The sequence below is a fragment of the Podarcis bocagei genome, assembly GCF_964188305.1.
Source record: "Podarcis bocagei genome assembly, chromosome: 2".
NCBI classification, from domain to species: Eukaryota; Metazoa; Chordata; class Lepidosauria; order Squamata; family Lacertidae; genus Podarcis; species Podarcis bocagei.
This window is the reverse complement of record NC_138126.1, coordinates 54824169-54843214: the sequence shown is the minus strand read 5'-3', so window position 1 is coordinate 54843214 and position 19046 is coordinate 54824169. Positions and strand designations below refer to the sequence as shown.

Sequence of the window (19046 nt, the reverse complement as noted above, 5' to 3'; positions counted from 1 at the left end):
ATGCAGGGTGCCGCGTTGCCATTGCATTGCACTGCACTCCATGCAACGCCTGCACGCATGCATTGCCTTGCATGCCCGCCAAGGGGTCTCCCCGCGGTCCGATGCGTCCCCTCCGGCGCGGATGCAGCATTGCAAAAATAACCCCCCCCCGACGCAGCCCTACCTGGGGGGCAGCCTCCGCCGCTCCGCCTCCGCGGGGATCCCCGGGCTCCATCCTGCCGCCCGATCTCCGCGGGGGCGCAGGCAGGCTGCGCGGGGTCTGCGCGGAAGAGCCCCTGCCCGCCTGGCCGCCACCGCTGTGCTCATTCCATGGCCGGGAGAAGAGCGCTTCAAACAAAACGCCCGGCCCGCCAGGCCACGCTGGGAAACGTAGTTCGCGCACCCCGCGCAGGCGCGGAGCCCAAGGGCGAGGGGACTACGGATCCCAGCAGCCCCCGCACCGGGGACGGAGGGGGAGAGGCCGGGTGCAGGGATGGAGGGACGGGTGGGCGAGCGAGTGAGTGGCAGCCGCCAAGCCTTGGCCGAGAGCCAGGAAGGGCCTCCCCGGAGGAGGAGGAGGAGGAGGGAGGCGCAGAGCGGGAGGGAGGGAGGGAACCCCAGGGGTCATCTAGTGACGGCGCCCCAATCGAAAACTTGACTTAAAAAAAAAATCTTTCGAATTTTTTAATTTTTCCCGCGGCACACCAGGCAACATCTCGCGGCACACTAGTGTGCCATGGAACAGTGGTTGGGAAACACTGCTCTACAAATCTGTCTCACTCCCTTTTAAACTGTACAAGTTGTTGACCATTGCTCCATCTTGTGGTAGCGGATTCCATAGTGAAATTGTGCACTGCCTGAAGAAGCAAACTAGAAGCTCATCAATATAGCGATGTCTAAGGAAGGTCAGGAGAGACTGCCCTTGTAGAGAGAAAAATGTATTGTGTGAAAAGGATTGAATGTGACATACTTGAGGATTAGTATTTTGATTACGGAAATGTTTTTGAAGGTTCACACAGTAACCTTACTAAATCCACTTTATTTTTCCTTAACTTGATTTTACTGATAGGTGACCTTCTACCTGCTGATGGGGTGTATATTCAAGGAAATGACCTTAAGATTGATGAAAGCTCTTTAACTGGAGAATCAGATCAAGTCCGCAAATCTGTTGACAAAGATCCAATGCTGCTTTCGGGTGAGTTTTGCACTTTCAGTGAGCTGTTGCTGATTGAGAATCTGGAATATTGCTTTTGTGGCGGTGGTGTTTTAAATTCTCCATTAATTTTTCCTCACTTGGAAATACAGGATTTTAACCTTTCCCAGTAATCTGCAAGCTATTCGTTTGTTTGTTTATAGCTGAACTAAGTAGGAGCCTGAACCTACAGTAAGCATTTCTGTTTTACTAAACTACAGTGAAATGATGTGGCATGACCATGACTTAAACTCAGATAATCTGTATGATATAGTGGTTAGAGTACTGGACTGGGACTGGGGAGACTCAGATTCAAATTCCCATTCTCTCATTAAGTTCACCTGATGACATTGAACCAGTGAGTTTTTATTTCTCAGCCTAACCTACTTCACAAAGTTGTTGAAGATAACATAAGAAAGAAAGAACAGTATTCACCTAGGAATAAAGGCATGCTTTCCTAGCTGTTAATTTTCTTCCAGTGGTATAACTCGTATGTGGTTCCCCAAGTCCCACCCCCACAATGATTGATTGTTTTGGGATGTTGTTTAAACCCTCTACGTGCCCATTGCCCTTCTGAGGCTCCTTTAGGTTTTAGTTCCCATGTTCAATAACAGGGGTGGTGAAGCTTTTTGGCTCCAGGATGTGCCTCGTGGGCAAAATTTGACAGGTGGGCAAGGCCACCTTCCTGCCAAAATCCCTTATGCTCAGATATTAAATGGAGGGGAGAAGACTCTTGGAGGCTTTGCAAGCCTCCTCCCACTTCTCCTTTAAACTCTCAATCTTGTAGACTGAAAAAGGAACTGAAGGAGGCTTGCAAAAGCCTTTGCAACTTTCCCTGCTTCCTTTTTAAGTGCTTTGATCGTAAAGGGGATGCAAGGAGATGATTTGCACAAGTCCTTGGACAGCTCTGCACACCTTTAAGATTTCAGGGACTTAAAAGGGAAGTGGAAGGAGGCTTGAAAACCCCTTTGTGAGGCTCTCTCCTTCCCTTTTAAGAAGGGAGGCCATTTCTTGTAAGCAAGTGGGCAGCATCAGTGGCCGCCAGGTGGTGGTGAAGTCTGCCAACTCTGTACCTCCTGCTGCCCACTTAAAGGAAAAGGCAAAGGGCTTTAATTTTCACTCACCATCTGATGAGCAGAGATTAAATCCTGTTGCCTAGGCTGCATGGTTCTATTCTCTGTTGGGAACAGTGCAGCACAGCCAATGCAGGATTAAACCCTGCCATCCCGCCCATCAGCTGATGACACTAGCGATATAAGATGATGGGCAGGTGAGCATGGTTCCAGTTACAGATAGGTAGCCATGTTGGTCTGCCATAGTCAAAATAAAAAAATTCCTTCCAGTAGCACCTTAAAGACCAACTAAGTTAGTTCTTGGTATGAGCTTTCGTGTGCATGCACACTTCTTCAGATATGTGCATGCACACTTCTTCCCCTAACCAGCATGGGTTAGGGGAAACAGACTGCCTATGAGCCAAGGATCCCCACCCCTGATCTAGAGGCATGCATTTCAAATCTCCCAGTCATTTTGAGGCCAGTGTGGGTTGTCCTGCTATCCTCTGCCCAGGAAGAATATATGTTGTGACCTCCCTATGTGATTAATTTCCCTCCCTCAACTAATAGGAGCAGGTCCCATCATGGCTCAGAGTCATTCAGGGGCCCATTTTGATCACATGTCATTGATGGGCCTCCTCCCACCTACAAGCGTGATTCCTCCTTCTTCAACTAACAGGAGCAGATTTCAAAACAGGGCCAACTTTTTTTCCTTTTGGTAGAAGGGGTACATGTTTGGGATAATATTCATGTTTGCTTATGCTTACTCCCATGTCACAGTTAAGAAGTTAAGAATGGAGGAGATTACATATTGCTATTTAACACAAAGCTTCATTGAATAGCAATTTGTCAGTGGAATTATCTCAGAACCATAACTGGAATTAGGTATAGTTATTAGGCTCAGATTAAGGACAGGACAATTCAGGGCCGGTCCACCCATGAGGCAAAATGAGGCGACTGCCTCAGGTGGCAAGATCCACAGGAGCAGCAGATCTGGCCTCCAAGGAATGCTGCAGCATCTGCCACCTACTTGGCAGCCCCTGCCCAACAAATGCTGCTTCTACAGTGGTCTCTCAGTGAATAGGAGGTGCTGCTGCTTTCCTCCTATCCCTATGACAGGGGTTGCACTCTGGGATCTCCTGAGTTCTGCACCTGCTGGCATGATTCAGAATGAGCCCCTTCTCTCCCTGCTCTCCCCACAATGGCCCTTGATTCCTAGTTCAACTGCCGGGTAAGATTGATTTGATTTTCTACCCTTGTATCTGATGTACCACCATGTACCAGGGGACCATTCTGTGGTTTGCCTCAGGTGCCAAAATGTATTGGGCTGACCCTGGGGCTATTCTATAGTGAAACAATAGGACACCCTATAGTAACAATATGCATTATTGCCCCTTAGAAAGGGGGGGGGCATGATGACTCTGAGATACTTACACTTGAAGACATAGGCAATTTTTACCGTTTCACATGCCGAGTTATTAACTGGATGCAGACTTCATGAAACATGCATAATACTGTTCCGAAGGTGTGCCCCTCCTACAAAAAAAATTATATGTAAGCCTTGGAAAGGTGTTCCTGTTGGGGCAAATCCTAAAGAACGATCCTTCTGATGGAAAGGGTGAAAGACACCTGTCACTTTTTATTTTGATGAATGGGATGTCTACTCTTTTCCTAATATTGCTTGGCCCTCACACTATGTAGCTACTGCCAGTAATCTGCTGCTCTTGGCCACAAGGTGTGTGAGTGCTTTGTCCGTTTGCAAACCTGGCCATGAACAGGAAGATGTGACGGTGGGATGGGGGGGGGGAGGTTAGCCACATGAACCTTGACCCATATAATTTCTGACAAATGCACCTGGTTTCTGCTGCTCACACTGGTGTGAAATAGCAAGGAAAGAGTCTGCTTGCCTGGGCTGGTTTATTCTGCTTCAGCACATCAACTTCTGACTTCACCCACATAATGCTTAAATAAATGGGAAGCTGGGATGAGTTTAGGTGATTGTGACATGAGGGAGATGGCCTTTTGTCAATCCACTCTCAGCTTGGCCTCTTCTGTGGTGCACTAACATCTCCGGTGCAACGACGTGCTTTGTAAATAGTGCCTGCTTGTTTAAAACAAGATGAAGAGGAAACCCTAAGTATGGAGTACTTTAAAATGCTGAGCACTGGCTCAGCATGCCATACAGAATGCCAATGCTCAAAGCAAACACTGTGAGATTTTTCAGGGTAAGTAAGTGCTAGCAGAGCAAAGATTTGTAGGGCCTAACAGTATTGCTTAATTATTTTGCGCCTTTTATTCTTTGTGCATGGCATTTGAGTTAGTGCATTGCATCCCAGCACAGAGGTCAATCCAGAAACAGAAAATAGGAAAACCTGAGCAAACTAGCTGCCATTCAGTTTCACCTCCCATTCAGCCTGAAGATTTATTTTCTGTTTTTCATACTTAAATTCCCACTGTTGTAGAATGTACCCATATGAAAGTTTCAGTTTATTTTAGAAGTACCCTGACCATTTTGTTACTCTTGGCAGACAACAATTATGGCCCAAGCATCCTTTCGATATGTTTGGGTCCTACGGTAGCCACTTTCGCTTAGGCAAAAAAAGAGGAAGTGCATTACCGAAAAAGAAAATAAACTTCACAGCTGCTCCTCTATGTTCTTATGGTTCTTAATCTTCAAACCAGGCTTGGACTGGACAGCTCAATATTTTCCTCCTATAAAGTAGGGCACATGGCTACCCTATGGCCTGTCAGGTTGATTATACTGCATTTAGCTGTTCTAAATAATTCTTTCCTGCACCTTTCCAATTCTGAATTTTGGAACGGAGTGCTCTCCTTGAATTACAACAGCATTGCTTTGGCTACAAGTCTTACTATCACAGTTACTTCTTCCAATTTAGCATTGCTTGCTTGCCATCTGTGCCTTCACACCACTTGTGTTTGTGGTAATTCTGTTCTCATTAGAATTAATGTTTTGGCTGCTACATATTTTGGAGTGCCAAATAGGACAGAGTACTGCTAAATGTATTGGGATTTTCCATTTCCAGCACATTGTTTTCAGCTTGATTTTTCAGAGAGAAAGACAGTTAGTTCCCTTCTTTGTTCTTCTTTTGGATCTGTGAGTTCAAGTCACTGGTGCACACCTCCCCCCTTTGCTGGAAGTTAACCAAAAGCATAAGCTTCCAAACTCGTCTTCTGACTTCAAGAGGAAAGAATGGGAGTCACATCATACTTCACTGTGGATTAGCGTGCAAATGTAGTCAATTTATGCTTATAACATTGAAACTTTTATATTACGGTACATATTGTGGTTGCTTTTGGTCTAACCATCCCCTTTTTAATATAATATCCAAATACAATAATAATTGAAACTATATAAAACCAATAAAATCCAAGGGAGACTTTCCTTGAGCCTGCACCTATTACTGCTGTTTTACTGATCAGACAACATAAATTGGGAATTTACTGTTGTTTATTAAAGCTACCTCTCTCTTTTTTTTAATACCGAAAACATTGAGTAATACTAGGTTTGGCATTTTTTTTCTCTGGTTCTTGGGCTGTGTGCTCACCAGAGCTTCAATGTACATGTGTAGTGCACAGACCTGATTTTTTCCATATGCACTTTTGTGCATGCTCTTCCACATGTGAGTGCTTTCAATTGAGCTCTATCTCAACTGTTTTCCATCCAAGCTAGTGGGTGGTACATGATTGGATGCATTTGCACTGTCTGTTGTTATCCCTTCCCCTCAATTGGTACTTTCCCACTCTCTTTAGTTCTGGGAACTTGAGATGCCTTGTGGGTATGCACACGGGAATTTGCTTACCTGTGTATGTGACCACTTTTTTTAAAAAAAGAGAGAGGTACAAGTTTTCTGATATACCCTACTTCCACAAAACAGTGTATTAATACATTAAAAACACACATGTGGCTCCTGGCCCCAGCAGCAGTGCACTGAGGGCCACCCAACTAATGGAAGTAGGGACATGATGATCGATGGCACCCACACATATAAACAACAGCAGCAGCAACAACAAAACCCAACTACCAACACTAAATGCACTTCAGTATGTCCACAATGGGATGACAGGCAATTTTACGTTGGATTCTTTTTTTCTTTTCTGCGTTATCCACACATTGGGAAAATTCTCATTAAACAGGGGGAAGTGTGAGTTACCACTTGGATGAGGACAGTGCTATGCAGATGACACGAAAAGCATGCACACATGATGCATCTGGCACATGCAGCTGGGAGGCGTTGCGGTGTGTGTGTATGGGGGGAGCGTCAAGTAGAGAGAAGGGTCACGTGCACCTCCTGTCTACTGCTTCTGTCTTGTAAATTGCTCCATTCCAGCATTCTTCTGCTTTGGCAACCAAATGCATAGTTCTGGTCTCAGAAATGGCAAGCTGGTCACTTTGTTTTAAGACAACTTAGGAGTTATACAGTGAATGCACACCAGAATATAGCATCTGAGTCTGAAAAACCTGAAATAAATAGATATTAGTTCGTTGAGAAGCAAAGAAATGCTGGTGGTCATTGTGCTTTATGAGTTTCTAAATAAATAAATAAATGCAGCTATATTAAGGAATCAGGTCAGTCACTGCCTGGAGAAAAACAACTCAAATTCACTCTTGGTTCTCTGGCAGTAAATGTTCCAGTACGGGTTTCTTGCTAAACAGAAAGAGCAAGCTTCCAACCTAAGAGGCCCTGTGCTCTTTTGATTTCACTGAACATGCAGATGTTTGCTTGAATTTGTCCTCACTTTTGAATGTTTTTTTTTTCCAGCTGCTTCATTGCATTGACAAAGTTACTTATTTCTTTCATTTGCATAACTGAACCATGACCTGCTTATATCTGCAGGTAGAACATCTGTGTTTGCATACTATCGTGGCAAGTTTTAGTTCCACGGGAATAACAAAGGTTTATCTTTTTTCCATTTACACACTCCTAACCTCTCCATTTTTTGCAAGTTTTGTTATAGAGGTTGTCAGGGCGGCGCTTTCCGCTTTACCAACCAGGGCGAAACAGGAAGTGCCACCGTGTCTGATGTTGCAGACATACCTGCTCCTGCCACTGCTATCTATACTGCTTGCTGTGCTGCTGCCACTGGCAGAGAACATTTGGGGTAAGGTCTCGGTGATTTCAGCAAGACCTTGGCCAAATTCATTGAGATCTCACCTGAAATCGTCACTGATGTTGGTGCCACTTTTTTGCCACTGGTGGATGCAGCAGAGCAGGTGGAGCACCTGCAGGGGTGCAGCCTCAGGGGCTTCCTCTGCTGGAGGCAGAAGCCTCATCCCACCTAATGCCAGTGCCAGCACTGAAGATTGTGGTTTTCCCTTCTCTTTTAGGCTCACTATAAGCTAAATGTGGGGAAAATGTCTCAGAGATGGCATTTTTTGTTTTTGTTTTGTTTAATTTAGTAGTTTTATATACCAATAGGAACCTAACTTTAAACAAAAACAATCCAGCTAAACCAGAAGCAGGTGTGCAATAGTGTGAAACATAGTCGTCACACAAAACAGTTGGTCTTAGATGGTCCTGGGAAGGGACAGTCCAGCTGAGACAGGAACTGATGTCTGATGAAGTCTCTGCCTGTCTTCTTCTCTCTGCCAGTGTCAGTGGTGGTTTATTGTATGCCCTACAAGAATTGCAAAAAGACTTGTGATGCACAGCAGCCTAGAGAAAGTGCTTGATCTGGAATCAGGACCCTTTACTGGAAAATCAGGGCTCACAGGCTAGAGACAGAGAGAGAGAGAGGGAGAGAGAGAGAGAGAGAGAGAGAGAGAGAGAGAGAGAGAGAGAAATAGTTAATGCAAAAGGCGAAATAAAAAAAATCACATAGCATGTGGAAATAGATTTTCTGCTTACAAAAATCAGGATATACTTATTCAGTTATGAAAATAAAATAAATTAATGCAATGAAGCCACCATGAATATACATAAAATGTGTGGATGAATTCAAGCAAGTATTAGCTTCAAAGATATAATGGCTTCCCAGGTGTTTGAAAGAAGCTATCAGAAGAATCAGATTGCATTTCAGTTTTTTAAGATTGGATGATAACAGTGACATAAAAAGCCATCATGAAAAATATCCGTGGCACCTTATGTCTGAAAGCAAAAACAAATAACCCCCTTTTTCTTCACTGAGTTTTGTATGGTAATGAAATTATAAATGTGACATACTAGGAAAAGGGCCCAAAGGGTGATTTTTAGATAGGAGCGGCAATGATAAGGGGAAGCAATTAAATTATGCATAATTGACAGAAGTGAGAACTGTATTTATAGTGAGAAATACAAGATGACAATAGCAGACGGATGGGGGAAAGCTCATTCCCTAAAGAACCTAACATTTTTGGACAGTATGAAAGTTAAAGAGAAAAGAGAACTGTAGACAAGTTAGAGAGAACTGAGTAACACACCTGAATCTATCAGGAAGAGTGTGCCATACAACAAAAGCTAAGCTCTTGCATGTGCAACCAAAATTTGTATTTTAAAAAGTTTGATTTTAAAAAGTCCCCCCCCCGTCCTCCACTGCAGTAAAGAACACAGTTTATATTATGCATTCCTTTAAAGGTTTGTAAGAATAATATTCAGATTTTACATGTGGGAGGTATATTGTGGAAACACACTGGGGGATGGTTCAGTTGTAGAATCAAGTACAGGATGGTTTGAAGGAGAAGCTGGGAGCCTCAGGAACCACAGGCCTTGGTATTAGACCCTCTGGTTCAAACTAACATCCCATGTCTCAGTGCAGTGGAGTAGCTTTTAATGAACAGAAGTAAAAGAAATTGAATTCGCAGGCCCGATGCAATATTAATGAATTATATCCATTAAAAATGTACAGCCCACTTTAGTGCCGTTTAAATTGCATACTATATCTGAAATTACCTACGCATGCTTTAAGGCAGGAGATAATATCAGAAAACATCTCAATATCTTTTGAAGAACACAGTCAGTACAAAAGCTTTGCCATTAGCTTAAATTAAACAAGGGGTAGAAAATTGCAATGAAAATGTGCACTACTCAGACAGGTCCAATGGATTTACTAAGAAATGAGTCTTACTCAGTTCACAGGGATTTGCTTTTAGGTGGGAGTCTAGTGGATTATAGCCAGAATTGCACAAACTGATGGATATAGATGTGAGCTGATACTGATCCTTGGGACTAGGAAAAAAATTCTGAGTGAAAACAGAGGATCCCTTTTTGCAAAATGTTTTTTACTCCAGTGAAAGTATAGGCTCATTCACACTTCTGCTTGCCCTGTGCCTAGCAAGCATGGGTTTAAGCGGTTTTCAGCTTGTCCCACACTTTCTAGGCACAGGTCCAAGCCTTTGTCCTGCTACTTTCCCCCAGAAAACCCACTCTTCAGCGTTAAATTGGAAGAAATGGCAATCTGCAGAAAACCTGATTGCTTTTTGTTCAGATTCAGCATTAAGACTGGCGTTCCCCAGGGGAATGGATAAGCCCCAAGCACGGATTGTGTGACGGCCAGGGAAGGAAACAGTTCCCAACATTGTCAAGGCATCTGTCTGGATGATCCTCTCTGTCTCGCCCTGCTGTGAGATGTGATAAAACTGGTCTTGCAGTGAAGTCCACGAAGAGAGGCACCCTTCCCCCCACCTCATCGTCAAGGCTACCCAGTGGCGTAGCGTGGGGGGTGCAGGGGGGCCCGGCTGCACCGGGCGCAACATCTGGGGGTTAGGGTTAGGGGGCGCAAATCCACGGGTTAGGGGGCACAAATCCACGGGTTAGGGGGCGCAAATTACCTGCCTTGCCCCGGGTGCTGACAAGCCACGCTATGCCACTGAGGCTACCAGATAATGCTCCCTGTCTTCCTGGACTGCACTGTGAAGGCAATTCCATTACATCTTCTAATACGCTCTGTCAAGTCAGTGAACATATCTGTGCTTGGGCAAGGCAATTTGCTAATGCTCTTTCCTGCGCTTTGCTGAAGGGACAAGAAAACTGCCCTCACAGTGCAGCATGGGATGTCAGTTCCAGTCAGTTGCTTTGATTCCTTCTTCTCTCCTATGAAGACAGTGCTTTAGTGTTAGATGAAATGTTCTGGTTTTGCTGATCTTATATTTTACATTTTCATTCACTCTTTATCTTGGAATTACTTGGACTTGTATAACACTTGTCTAATAGCCCTGTAATCATTCCCTTCATATTGCAAATGTGGGACTGTGGGTGAGAGGATGTTACTTGGCTACTTACTGGGTTCATTTTAGCCACTGCGCCAGCTCTTAAGATGAAACTTTAGGTCACACTCCACCACAGAATGGAGAATGTTTAAAGCTCATTGACTTCTCTGGTCTGAAACAAAATTGATTCTGGATTTCATTGCAATCTTAGATTGAAACCTGATCATATCACAGGGACAAGGTTGGGGTTTTTTTTTAAAAAAAGTATCATAGTATATTGTGCAGCATTACCTCCCAAAGCAGAAAGTATTAATATCTATATTTTAATTTTTTTAGGTACACATGTCATGGAAGGTTCTGGAAGAATGGTTGTTACTGCTGTAGGAGTTAATTCTCAAACAGGGATCATCTTTACTCTGCTAGGCGCTGGTGAAGACGAGGAGAAGAAAGATAAGAAAGGTGCAAATTTGATCACATCAAATTTCCTCAGTGTCTGTTTTTATTACATAAAACTGATACACAAACTAACTACACAGCATTTATTTCTGATTCAGTCCCATCATTTTGGGGGGCAGGACCTATGACACTCACAACTTTCACATGCTAGATGTGTACCAAAGTGTTATTTTGAACATCATGCATTTTCTATGTAAAATGTGAGAAGGGAAAAGTAAAAAAAGAAGTTCCGGGCTCACCTACGTTCCACACATTCTCAAGCTGTGTTATATATCCCAAAGTCATAACAAACAGAGATTTAAACAAACATAATTGAGTGCTGTTGTTAAAAAAGAAGCAAATTACTACCTTAATAATTTCTATCCTCACATCTGATATCTAACTGAAATTGTTGTAGTCTTGGATTTTATGTTTTAATTTAACACCAGAATTTTAAATTGTGCCATATTTTATCGTGCACAGTTCATATTTTACTTGATGTTAGCATACAACTAACATTCATCCAGCTTTTGTTAATTTAGTAACTGGTACCATTCCAATTATCTATATAGTACCTTCTACTTTTGTAGTAGATGGGGACTTATCTTTCTAAGCACAATCGAAATGTTGGATCTAAACAGTCTATTCTCTGGATAGAAGACGTTTCCACTTATAGAAGGGGCGCTTCCATGAGCAGAACTCTCTTCTCATGAATGGAAGCCCATTCCATTAACATAACAGAGTATTTTGATCCAACCCATGCCTATAAGTAGGCTGAACTGAGATGGTCTCCTTTGTAGAATATTTCTTGGAAAGAAAGCCACTTATGTTTCATGGGAAATTATGTGAAGATCACTCTTCAATTTCCAGATTCAGGCAGCCTTAATGAAAATGAAAGCTAAAATAATAATAGGGTTCTGTTCAAGTTTCTTTTCCCCATAAATCTTCACTGCAACTGATTGATGATTGATTATTCAATTCAGTTCAATTCCTGCATTCCTTATTTAAACAATTTCTTCCTTTCTTTTATCAAACCATGCATCATTGATATAGGAATGGTTAACGAGCAAATTTTTGATAAACTTGTATACACTTACCTTTTCACAAAAATAATGTGTGCCCAGAGTCCTTATACTTTTGCCAGATGGTCTTATATCTAGTTAAACTGCAGTCCATGTGGTTATGATCCAGAGCAAAGCTGACCACGTCTGTGACAGTCACCCTTTGCACCATTGCAGGTCATGTTAGAGTCTTAACGTGAGTGCAAATAAAAATAAAGGAAATAAATTGAATGTGTGCAATCTTCTTCATGAACACAGTTTTCTGACACTCCTAAATCAGAAAGGGCATTTTTCCCCTCCCCAGAGGTATATCAGAAGCTTTAGTATGAAAGGAATGATAATAAATCCTATTGATTTCAGTATGTCTGTAAGGTAGGTGTACTTCTAGAGTTCATTTGTTTCGTATTAGACTAGATCAGTCTAAACTAGGACAAAGTGAAATACAATTGCCAAGAAAGTGTAGGCAGTTGTATTTGGTGTACAGAATATTCAATGTAGTTTTTGCTGTATTCCCTACACTTACAGTACACACTAAACTCTCTATCTCTATGTTGACTAATAGTGTTACATTACATGTAAAGCTAATATGATAAACGGGGATTAAAATGTGTTTTCTCAGAAAACAATGGCTGGTGATTGAGGGCTTTATAGCTAATATATTTTAAGCAATTTTCACATAGCCTGCCACAGTCTACAGTCTGGGCCTGCTTTTCTGTGACAAGATCCTGTGTAATTCTCCCCAGTGTTTCCTCTTTCTTCATTTAGTGTTTATTCTTCCTTGTCCTGTATTTTAATTTTTTAAAAGAGACAATCTGTCAGTCTACGCCACCAACTGAGGTGAAAAAAGAGGGTCATATTTGTCATATAACTTCCATAAAACATCATTACACATCCAATAAAACACCTAACAAAATGCTTTCAAGACTCATTCTTCAGTCATTCAAGTAAGCCTCCAGTGATGTAATGATCAGGCTGCATGGAATGTCAGTCTTCCAAGCACTGTTCCTGTGAACACACTCTTTTATTTAAACAGAGCTTGTGGATGAGTCTGGCATGAGCCCCACTGAAATGAGCAGTGTTTGTACAGCAACAGTGCTCATTAGATTATGTCCCTATTTCCTAAGCTCAAACATACATCCATTGTTATGTATGCTTGCAGCTTTCTGAAAGCCTACCAATCAGATGTGTTTGCATTTCTCTAGATGTATGCATTTCTTCCTCATTAACATTTTGTAAAAATCATCATACAGGTGTGAAACAGGAGGATGGACATCAGCTTCCAGGTAGAGTAAGAAACCTACCATATCAGAGGAAAGGCTGAGGCTTTTAACTGTGACTTTCCCAAAAATGAGGGTGCGGAAAAGACCTGAGTGAATAGTCAAGAAAACTTGTCTTCACTACATGATTGGAATCTAAAATTAAATTTCAGTTGGAGTTCTTTTTACCCGTTTTTATGTGGCTCTTCCCTAAAAGAATTACTTCAGAAAAGTTCGTTTAAAATAAGGACTTTTAAAAACCTCAATTAAAAATGGAAGCCATGATTTTTAAATTTTCACTTACATATCAATACAAAATGGCTCAGCTAGTGGGTGAACCAGAAGTCTGACTCCAGTGGGCGGGCTGAAGTGCTAGGCAGACAGAGGAACTCTTGAAGAGTTCAAGAAGCCTCACTGAACTTGGGGCCTACTTTGTCTCCTGGAATCTCCATTCATTGGACCATTAGGCTTATTAGGGCAGGGGCAGGGTAGACACAAAGATAAATAAACATAGAATAAGACCTGCTGGATTAGACCACATGCCTATCTAGCCCGGCATCCTGTTTCCCACAGTGGCCAGCCAGTTTTCTCTGCAGATTCCATAAGCAGAGCAAAAGGCAAAAGCTTTCTAGTGTTGTCCCCAATAATTTCAGAGGCATGCTGTTTCTGCTCCTGGAGGTTGCATACAGTCATTGTGGTTAGCAGCCATTGTTAATCCCTTTGGATTTTAAAGCTATCTAAAGCTAGTGGCTGAGCCGCCATATGCTGTGGCAGTGGATTCCATAAATTAACTCTGTGCTGGATGAAGAAGTACTTCCTTTTGTCGGCCTTTAATCTCTTGTCAATCAACTTTATTGGATGACCCCAAGCTACAGCACTGATGCAGTACTTGTTCTCAGTTAAGCCTTGGTGATATGGCTGGCTGACCTCCGCAAGCCCTACAAGGGGACATCCAGACAAGGAAGCAGCCTGGCTCCTAGTGAGCCTCATCCCCACACTTGTAGTCGTTCCCCCCCAAATGTTAAGATGGGAATTAGGGGGCTCTGCTTGATGATGAGCCTCCTGCCAGTTTGTGTGTTCTAGCACATGCCCGACTTCGTTGACCTCTGGAGTTCCATGGTACCATCTTAACGTTAAACATCTAGTACTAGAAAAGCAAATCTAAGATCAGACAATTTATTTATCTAAATAGCATGTTGGCCCAAGGTATTATTTATGTGACACTGAAAATGAACCACTGAATATTTGAAGCCAAAATTGTTGCTGGAAACATTTGTACAGTTTCAGATCATTTATTCACTGCAGATTATTCACTCAGCTCTAGCACAGCTAAATTCCAATCAATGCAAAATCTGCTGGGAACTTTTGCTTCCTCTTGATGTGAAGGAACTTCTTGCCTGACCTATTCCCCCCCCCCCACTCCCCGCTGCCACCCCTTGTTTGAAAGGGAAACTGCTGACACTTTAGAACTGTGATTGACTTGATTTAATTTTCTGTCGTCATTCAATGCACAATGAAAAACAGAATTGGTAATAAAATTGTTTATCAAATCTTGAATGGACTGTGTATATATATATATACAAACAAAAAGAAAGAGTCAAATAGGGCTCGTGATTGTACTCTTGAGTTTCCCAAAATCTCTTTTGAATGTTACACTGGAAAATGTGCCTTATTATTTTTAAAACGAATGAAGGAATTAAATAGAATACCTTTTAGATGCATAGATAAATAAAGCATATTAGTTCTAGTAAACGTAATATTGTAGTTATTTATGGCTGTCCTGAGAAATGCAGGTGCTTAAATAATACTTTATTTTTTCCTTACACTTCAAATAAAAACCTATTATTATTATTATTATTATTTAAAAATGAGGCATCTTAAGAATGTCTCCGTGGAGGAGCAGAGGAATTAGAAGTACTATGTAAAGTCAGTTTCTCACCAACTCTGTTAACTCTGTTAAATGTCTTTCATATTTACTTTTATAATATTCCATGTATGAGTTTTTGTTCCCCACTCTTGTGACATTCTTGTAATAACATCCATTTTTAGACATTATGTTGCTTACTTTAAAACAACTCTGTTTTGGAGAGAGAGAGAGAGAGAGAGAGAGAGAGAGAGAGAGAGAGAGAGAGAGAAATGAAGCCACATTAGTCCATAAATGTTATCCTTTCTGTCATGTGAATTTGTTCATATTATTATGATTTATTCTTTTTTTTCCTTTTATGCATTATTACTCAGTAGATTCTTCCCATACCTCCTTCCATCCTCCTTCAACTACAGATGGGGCAGCAGGTGCAAATGCCACAGATAATGCAAATGCCAGCTTAGTCAATGGTACGTTAAGAACACCTAGCTTGTTTTTATTTGATGGATTTCTCTCCTTAACTCTATAAGCTTCCCTCTTTCTCTTATGAACGGCACAGATGTTGTATGTGCATGTGATTATTACCCTGTGAGAGCTCCTATTGTATCGCAGCTTATGAGAGATGCCACAAAATCCCACTTGGTCTTAGCCAGCCAAAATCTTTGCTTCTCACTGATGCAACAATGGGACGTGAACAAGTAGGAATCAAGGAATCTTCTATTGCTGATTCAAACTATTAAAAACAAACCACTGCAGCAAGTATCTGCCAAATCCACATTTCCTCACAAGGTTTTCAGTGCAAAGCTGTTGTTTCCATGCTTTCCAATGTCTATTTTAAAGAGAGCATGATTTTGTTTTTCATTCTACTGTTCCAGTGTGGCACTCTCATAAGCATTCATAGTCTCAACATAGCTTTGGGAGAACAATCCTGCTGGGGTCAGGAATCTGGCTTAAACACTACCAGTAGCATTGTAGTGCTTTATTGTGCGTTCCCACAACCTTTTGACTCAGCACTGAGCTAAGCATTTACTGTAGGCAATGATAGTAGATAGCAAACTATTGCTGTGTACTACCGTGCATGTGCTTGGATATGGTTTCATACATTTTCTTTCTTTCTTTCAACAAATACAACTTCACCTTTGCAATTCTGAATGTGATGTTGGCCAGCTTCTTGACTCCATTTCTTAGCATGCCCATACAATAAACTGCTTTATAATAATATAAATTTATAGTAAGTATGAATGGGTGTATTTTATCTCAAGCTTGGATAGAACACTTGCTTTTTCTCTAAACTTATTATAATATCTTTGCTTGATTACATTGTTGTGCTTTTAGCATCTAAGTAGTAATGAATTATTTATGATACCACTAAATAGTAACCAAAGCATGGATGTTATACAATGTTTATTAATCCTATTTATAATTGGATACACTTCATGTCCTGTAGAAAGTTTAAAAAATGAATGTTAAATGTGTTTTCTGGAGCCCCGAAAGCAGGAAATCCTAAAGATCAGAAATGAGGAATTTGTGGTCCTCAGGATGTTGTTGGAGTCCAACTCCCATCAGTCCAACTAGCATGACAAATTGTCAGGATTGATGGGAGTTGTAGTACAGTGTGTTATCGGAAAACAAGTCTAGACCCTCTCAAGTATCATAACTAATTTCATGGTTGTTCTGTTCCTGGTAAAAATATGAATACAATACCATCTTAATAAATTTGAACATGCTATAATTTCATTCTTTCCGCTGCTGAATCATATTGGAAACAAAGCCTTCTGAAACTTGCAAAATCACACTCTTGATGTGATCACAAGTCACAGATCATCCCTTAGGGAGCTGTGAATACTTGCTGTACAACCAAATTGGTCTGTTTAGCTCAGCATGGGACTGCATTTGAGAGATGGAGGCTGAAATTGATAGCATCGTCATGTTAGGCTCATCTGCAAAAGTTCCTTGACAGACAAATGAATGCAACCTTCATAAGGAGGCTTTGACAGTATATTAAGAAAGGGCCTGTTATATATGTAGGTAGCCTAGCACTGATATGTCCTACATTTTAAAGAGAACTATTACATATAATGGGGTAGCTACTATAGTGCCTGGCATGTACTTGAGCTCTCTTTTACAATTTAATGTACGTATTTTACTTTATTTAACAAAATTTATAAACTGCTTGATTGGAACAAATCCTCTAAGCAGTTTACAGAAGTATAAAACAAAACATTAACATTCTTGATTAAAAACAGTTAACAGCAGCTATTTAAAAACATTCAAATGATAATTAAAATCAACAGTAGCTAGAGAGAGAGAGAACACGTATAAACATTCTACACATCTAGAAAGGCTTGTCTCATGGTGGCCATGAGTTGTGTGGAATAATACAAAATTAGAAAAACAACCTCTCTGGAGAACCTTATGCTTGTCATGGGAAGTCAGCTATAGTTTGCTTGTCCTGATAGTGCAGATCACATAATATTGATTTTACACACACACACACACACACACACACACACACACACACACACGTCTATAGTAACAAGAAGCATTCCTCAGTACCAGGAAAAATATACAAAGTGGATACACTTCACTCATTCTCATTTCACAGAAATTGCTTAGAATGTACCTGTACATTTTGCCCCATAACATTTCTTCAAGGAGAGCTAGAGACTTACTTTTTTTTAATGCAAACTCAGAGTTTGGGATACCTGCCCAGGGGCACCATTTAAAGTTTCGATAGGTGTCATTGCCCCACACTGTGTTGGCAACTCCTGTACCGAATCATGTGGGATATAAAATATTTCTTTGTTTACTGTGACATGCATATTGCTGTCAGAAAATACCTATTCTAGGATAGCTTGTCATTTCCAGGCAACACTATAGAACACAGATCCCTTTTAGATGCTCTACATCTGCAGTGTAGTTTTTCTGGCTTGATATTTGAGCCTTTGCTAGGTTTCCAACTTAATCCTATAATCCCCAATGAACAAACAGGTAAAAATACCCACACTATATATATGTAGTAGTCCATACAAACCATCCATTTAAATAGTCTAGAAATGTATACTTTCCAGTACTAGTTAAATGCAGTAGTCCATGACTATTGCTTCACACTGTGGCTTTAAAATATTAAGTACGCAAGACTGAACTTTGTGCTTCTACTTTATGTCTGAGTTTTGAAAGATGGGAACTTCATTTCTGTTATCATAAATTAAAACATATTTCATTACTTGTCATTACGGAAGTATTCCTTAAAAAAAAAAGCTAACCTTGAGGCTTTGGTGAACAGTATTTCCCATGGATTTTTGAAATGTTAATAGCAGCTGATTGAAATGTCCCACCAGAACCACTATTTGTCCTCCAAGACCAAACATGTACCCACCCCACAGGGCAAGTAGCTGCTTGGGGGGTGGGGTGCATTTCAAGCAGGAAAACAGCGTGGAAGAAATAGTACAAGTCTTCCTTTGTGCTACAGTTCCAATCTAAACTGAGTCCCTCTCTCCAACACAACTGTCATTAACATTAAGAATGCTAAATGATCCAGCTCATGGATCTCCTGGATCATACCCAGTTGCCCCTTGCAATATGGAAGCATTTGCTGGTGCGGCCAGCATTGCATTCTGCAAGGTCTCAGTGTGTGCTAGGGAAGTGGTAGCAGTTACTTGAGTCAAGCTAGGCTGTACCAGAAGAGTCATCCAAAGCTTTCAGAAGGCTGACAAAGGCCTTCTGTTCCCATTGGCCTTCCTTTCCCACTCTGACCCCACCCCCAAAGTGCTGCCTGCAATCTTTAAAGAACCATATACAGTATGTGGCTGTGGAGCACGAAAAGCTAGAGGAAAATAATTCCCAAGGAATTATTGGAAGAACCATGTCCTTGGGTTAGAATGATATAGAAAGGAGTACTGAAGGCTCTCTCCCCTGAGTTGGTGACTTGTGAATCAACTGAATTTGAGTCTTCCATGGTGTGACGCTGGGACATGGACACAGGGCACATGACAGTCAGCTCTCTACACCACTGCCTAATTTGGGGGCTGGAATGTATGTGAGTGAGTGAATGCATAAATGAG

General features: G+C 41.4%; 1 protein-coding gene across 18 annotated transcripts in view; it reads left to right on the top strand.

The window, feature by feature from the left end:
* Positions 1-19046, top strand: part of ATP2B2 (ATPase plasma membrane Ca2+ transporting 2) — a 368316-nt gene that overhangs the window by 273373 nt on the left and 75897 nt on the right. For 11 of the 18 annotated variants that reach the window (XM_081176157.1, XM_081176140.1, XM_081176149.1 and 8 more), the window contains 4 exons: positions 1049-1174; positions 10703-10825; positions 13113-13145; positions 15357-15452. In XM_081176157.1, the coding sequence (XP_081032283.1) occupies positions 1049-1174; positions 10703-10825; positions 13113-13145; positions 15357-15452 (378 nt within the window). The remainder of the gene's footprint in view (positions 1-1048; positions 1175-10702; positions 10826-13112; positions 13146-15356; positions 15453-19046) is intronic. The other 7 variants (XM_081176143.1, XM_081176145.1, XM_081176148.1 and 4 more) reach the window with 4 other exon arrangements.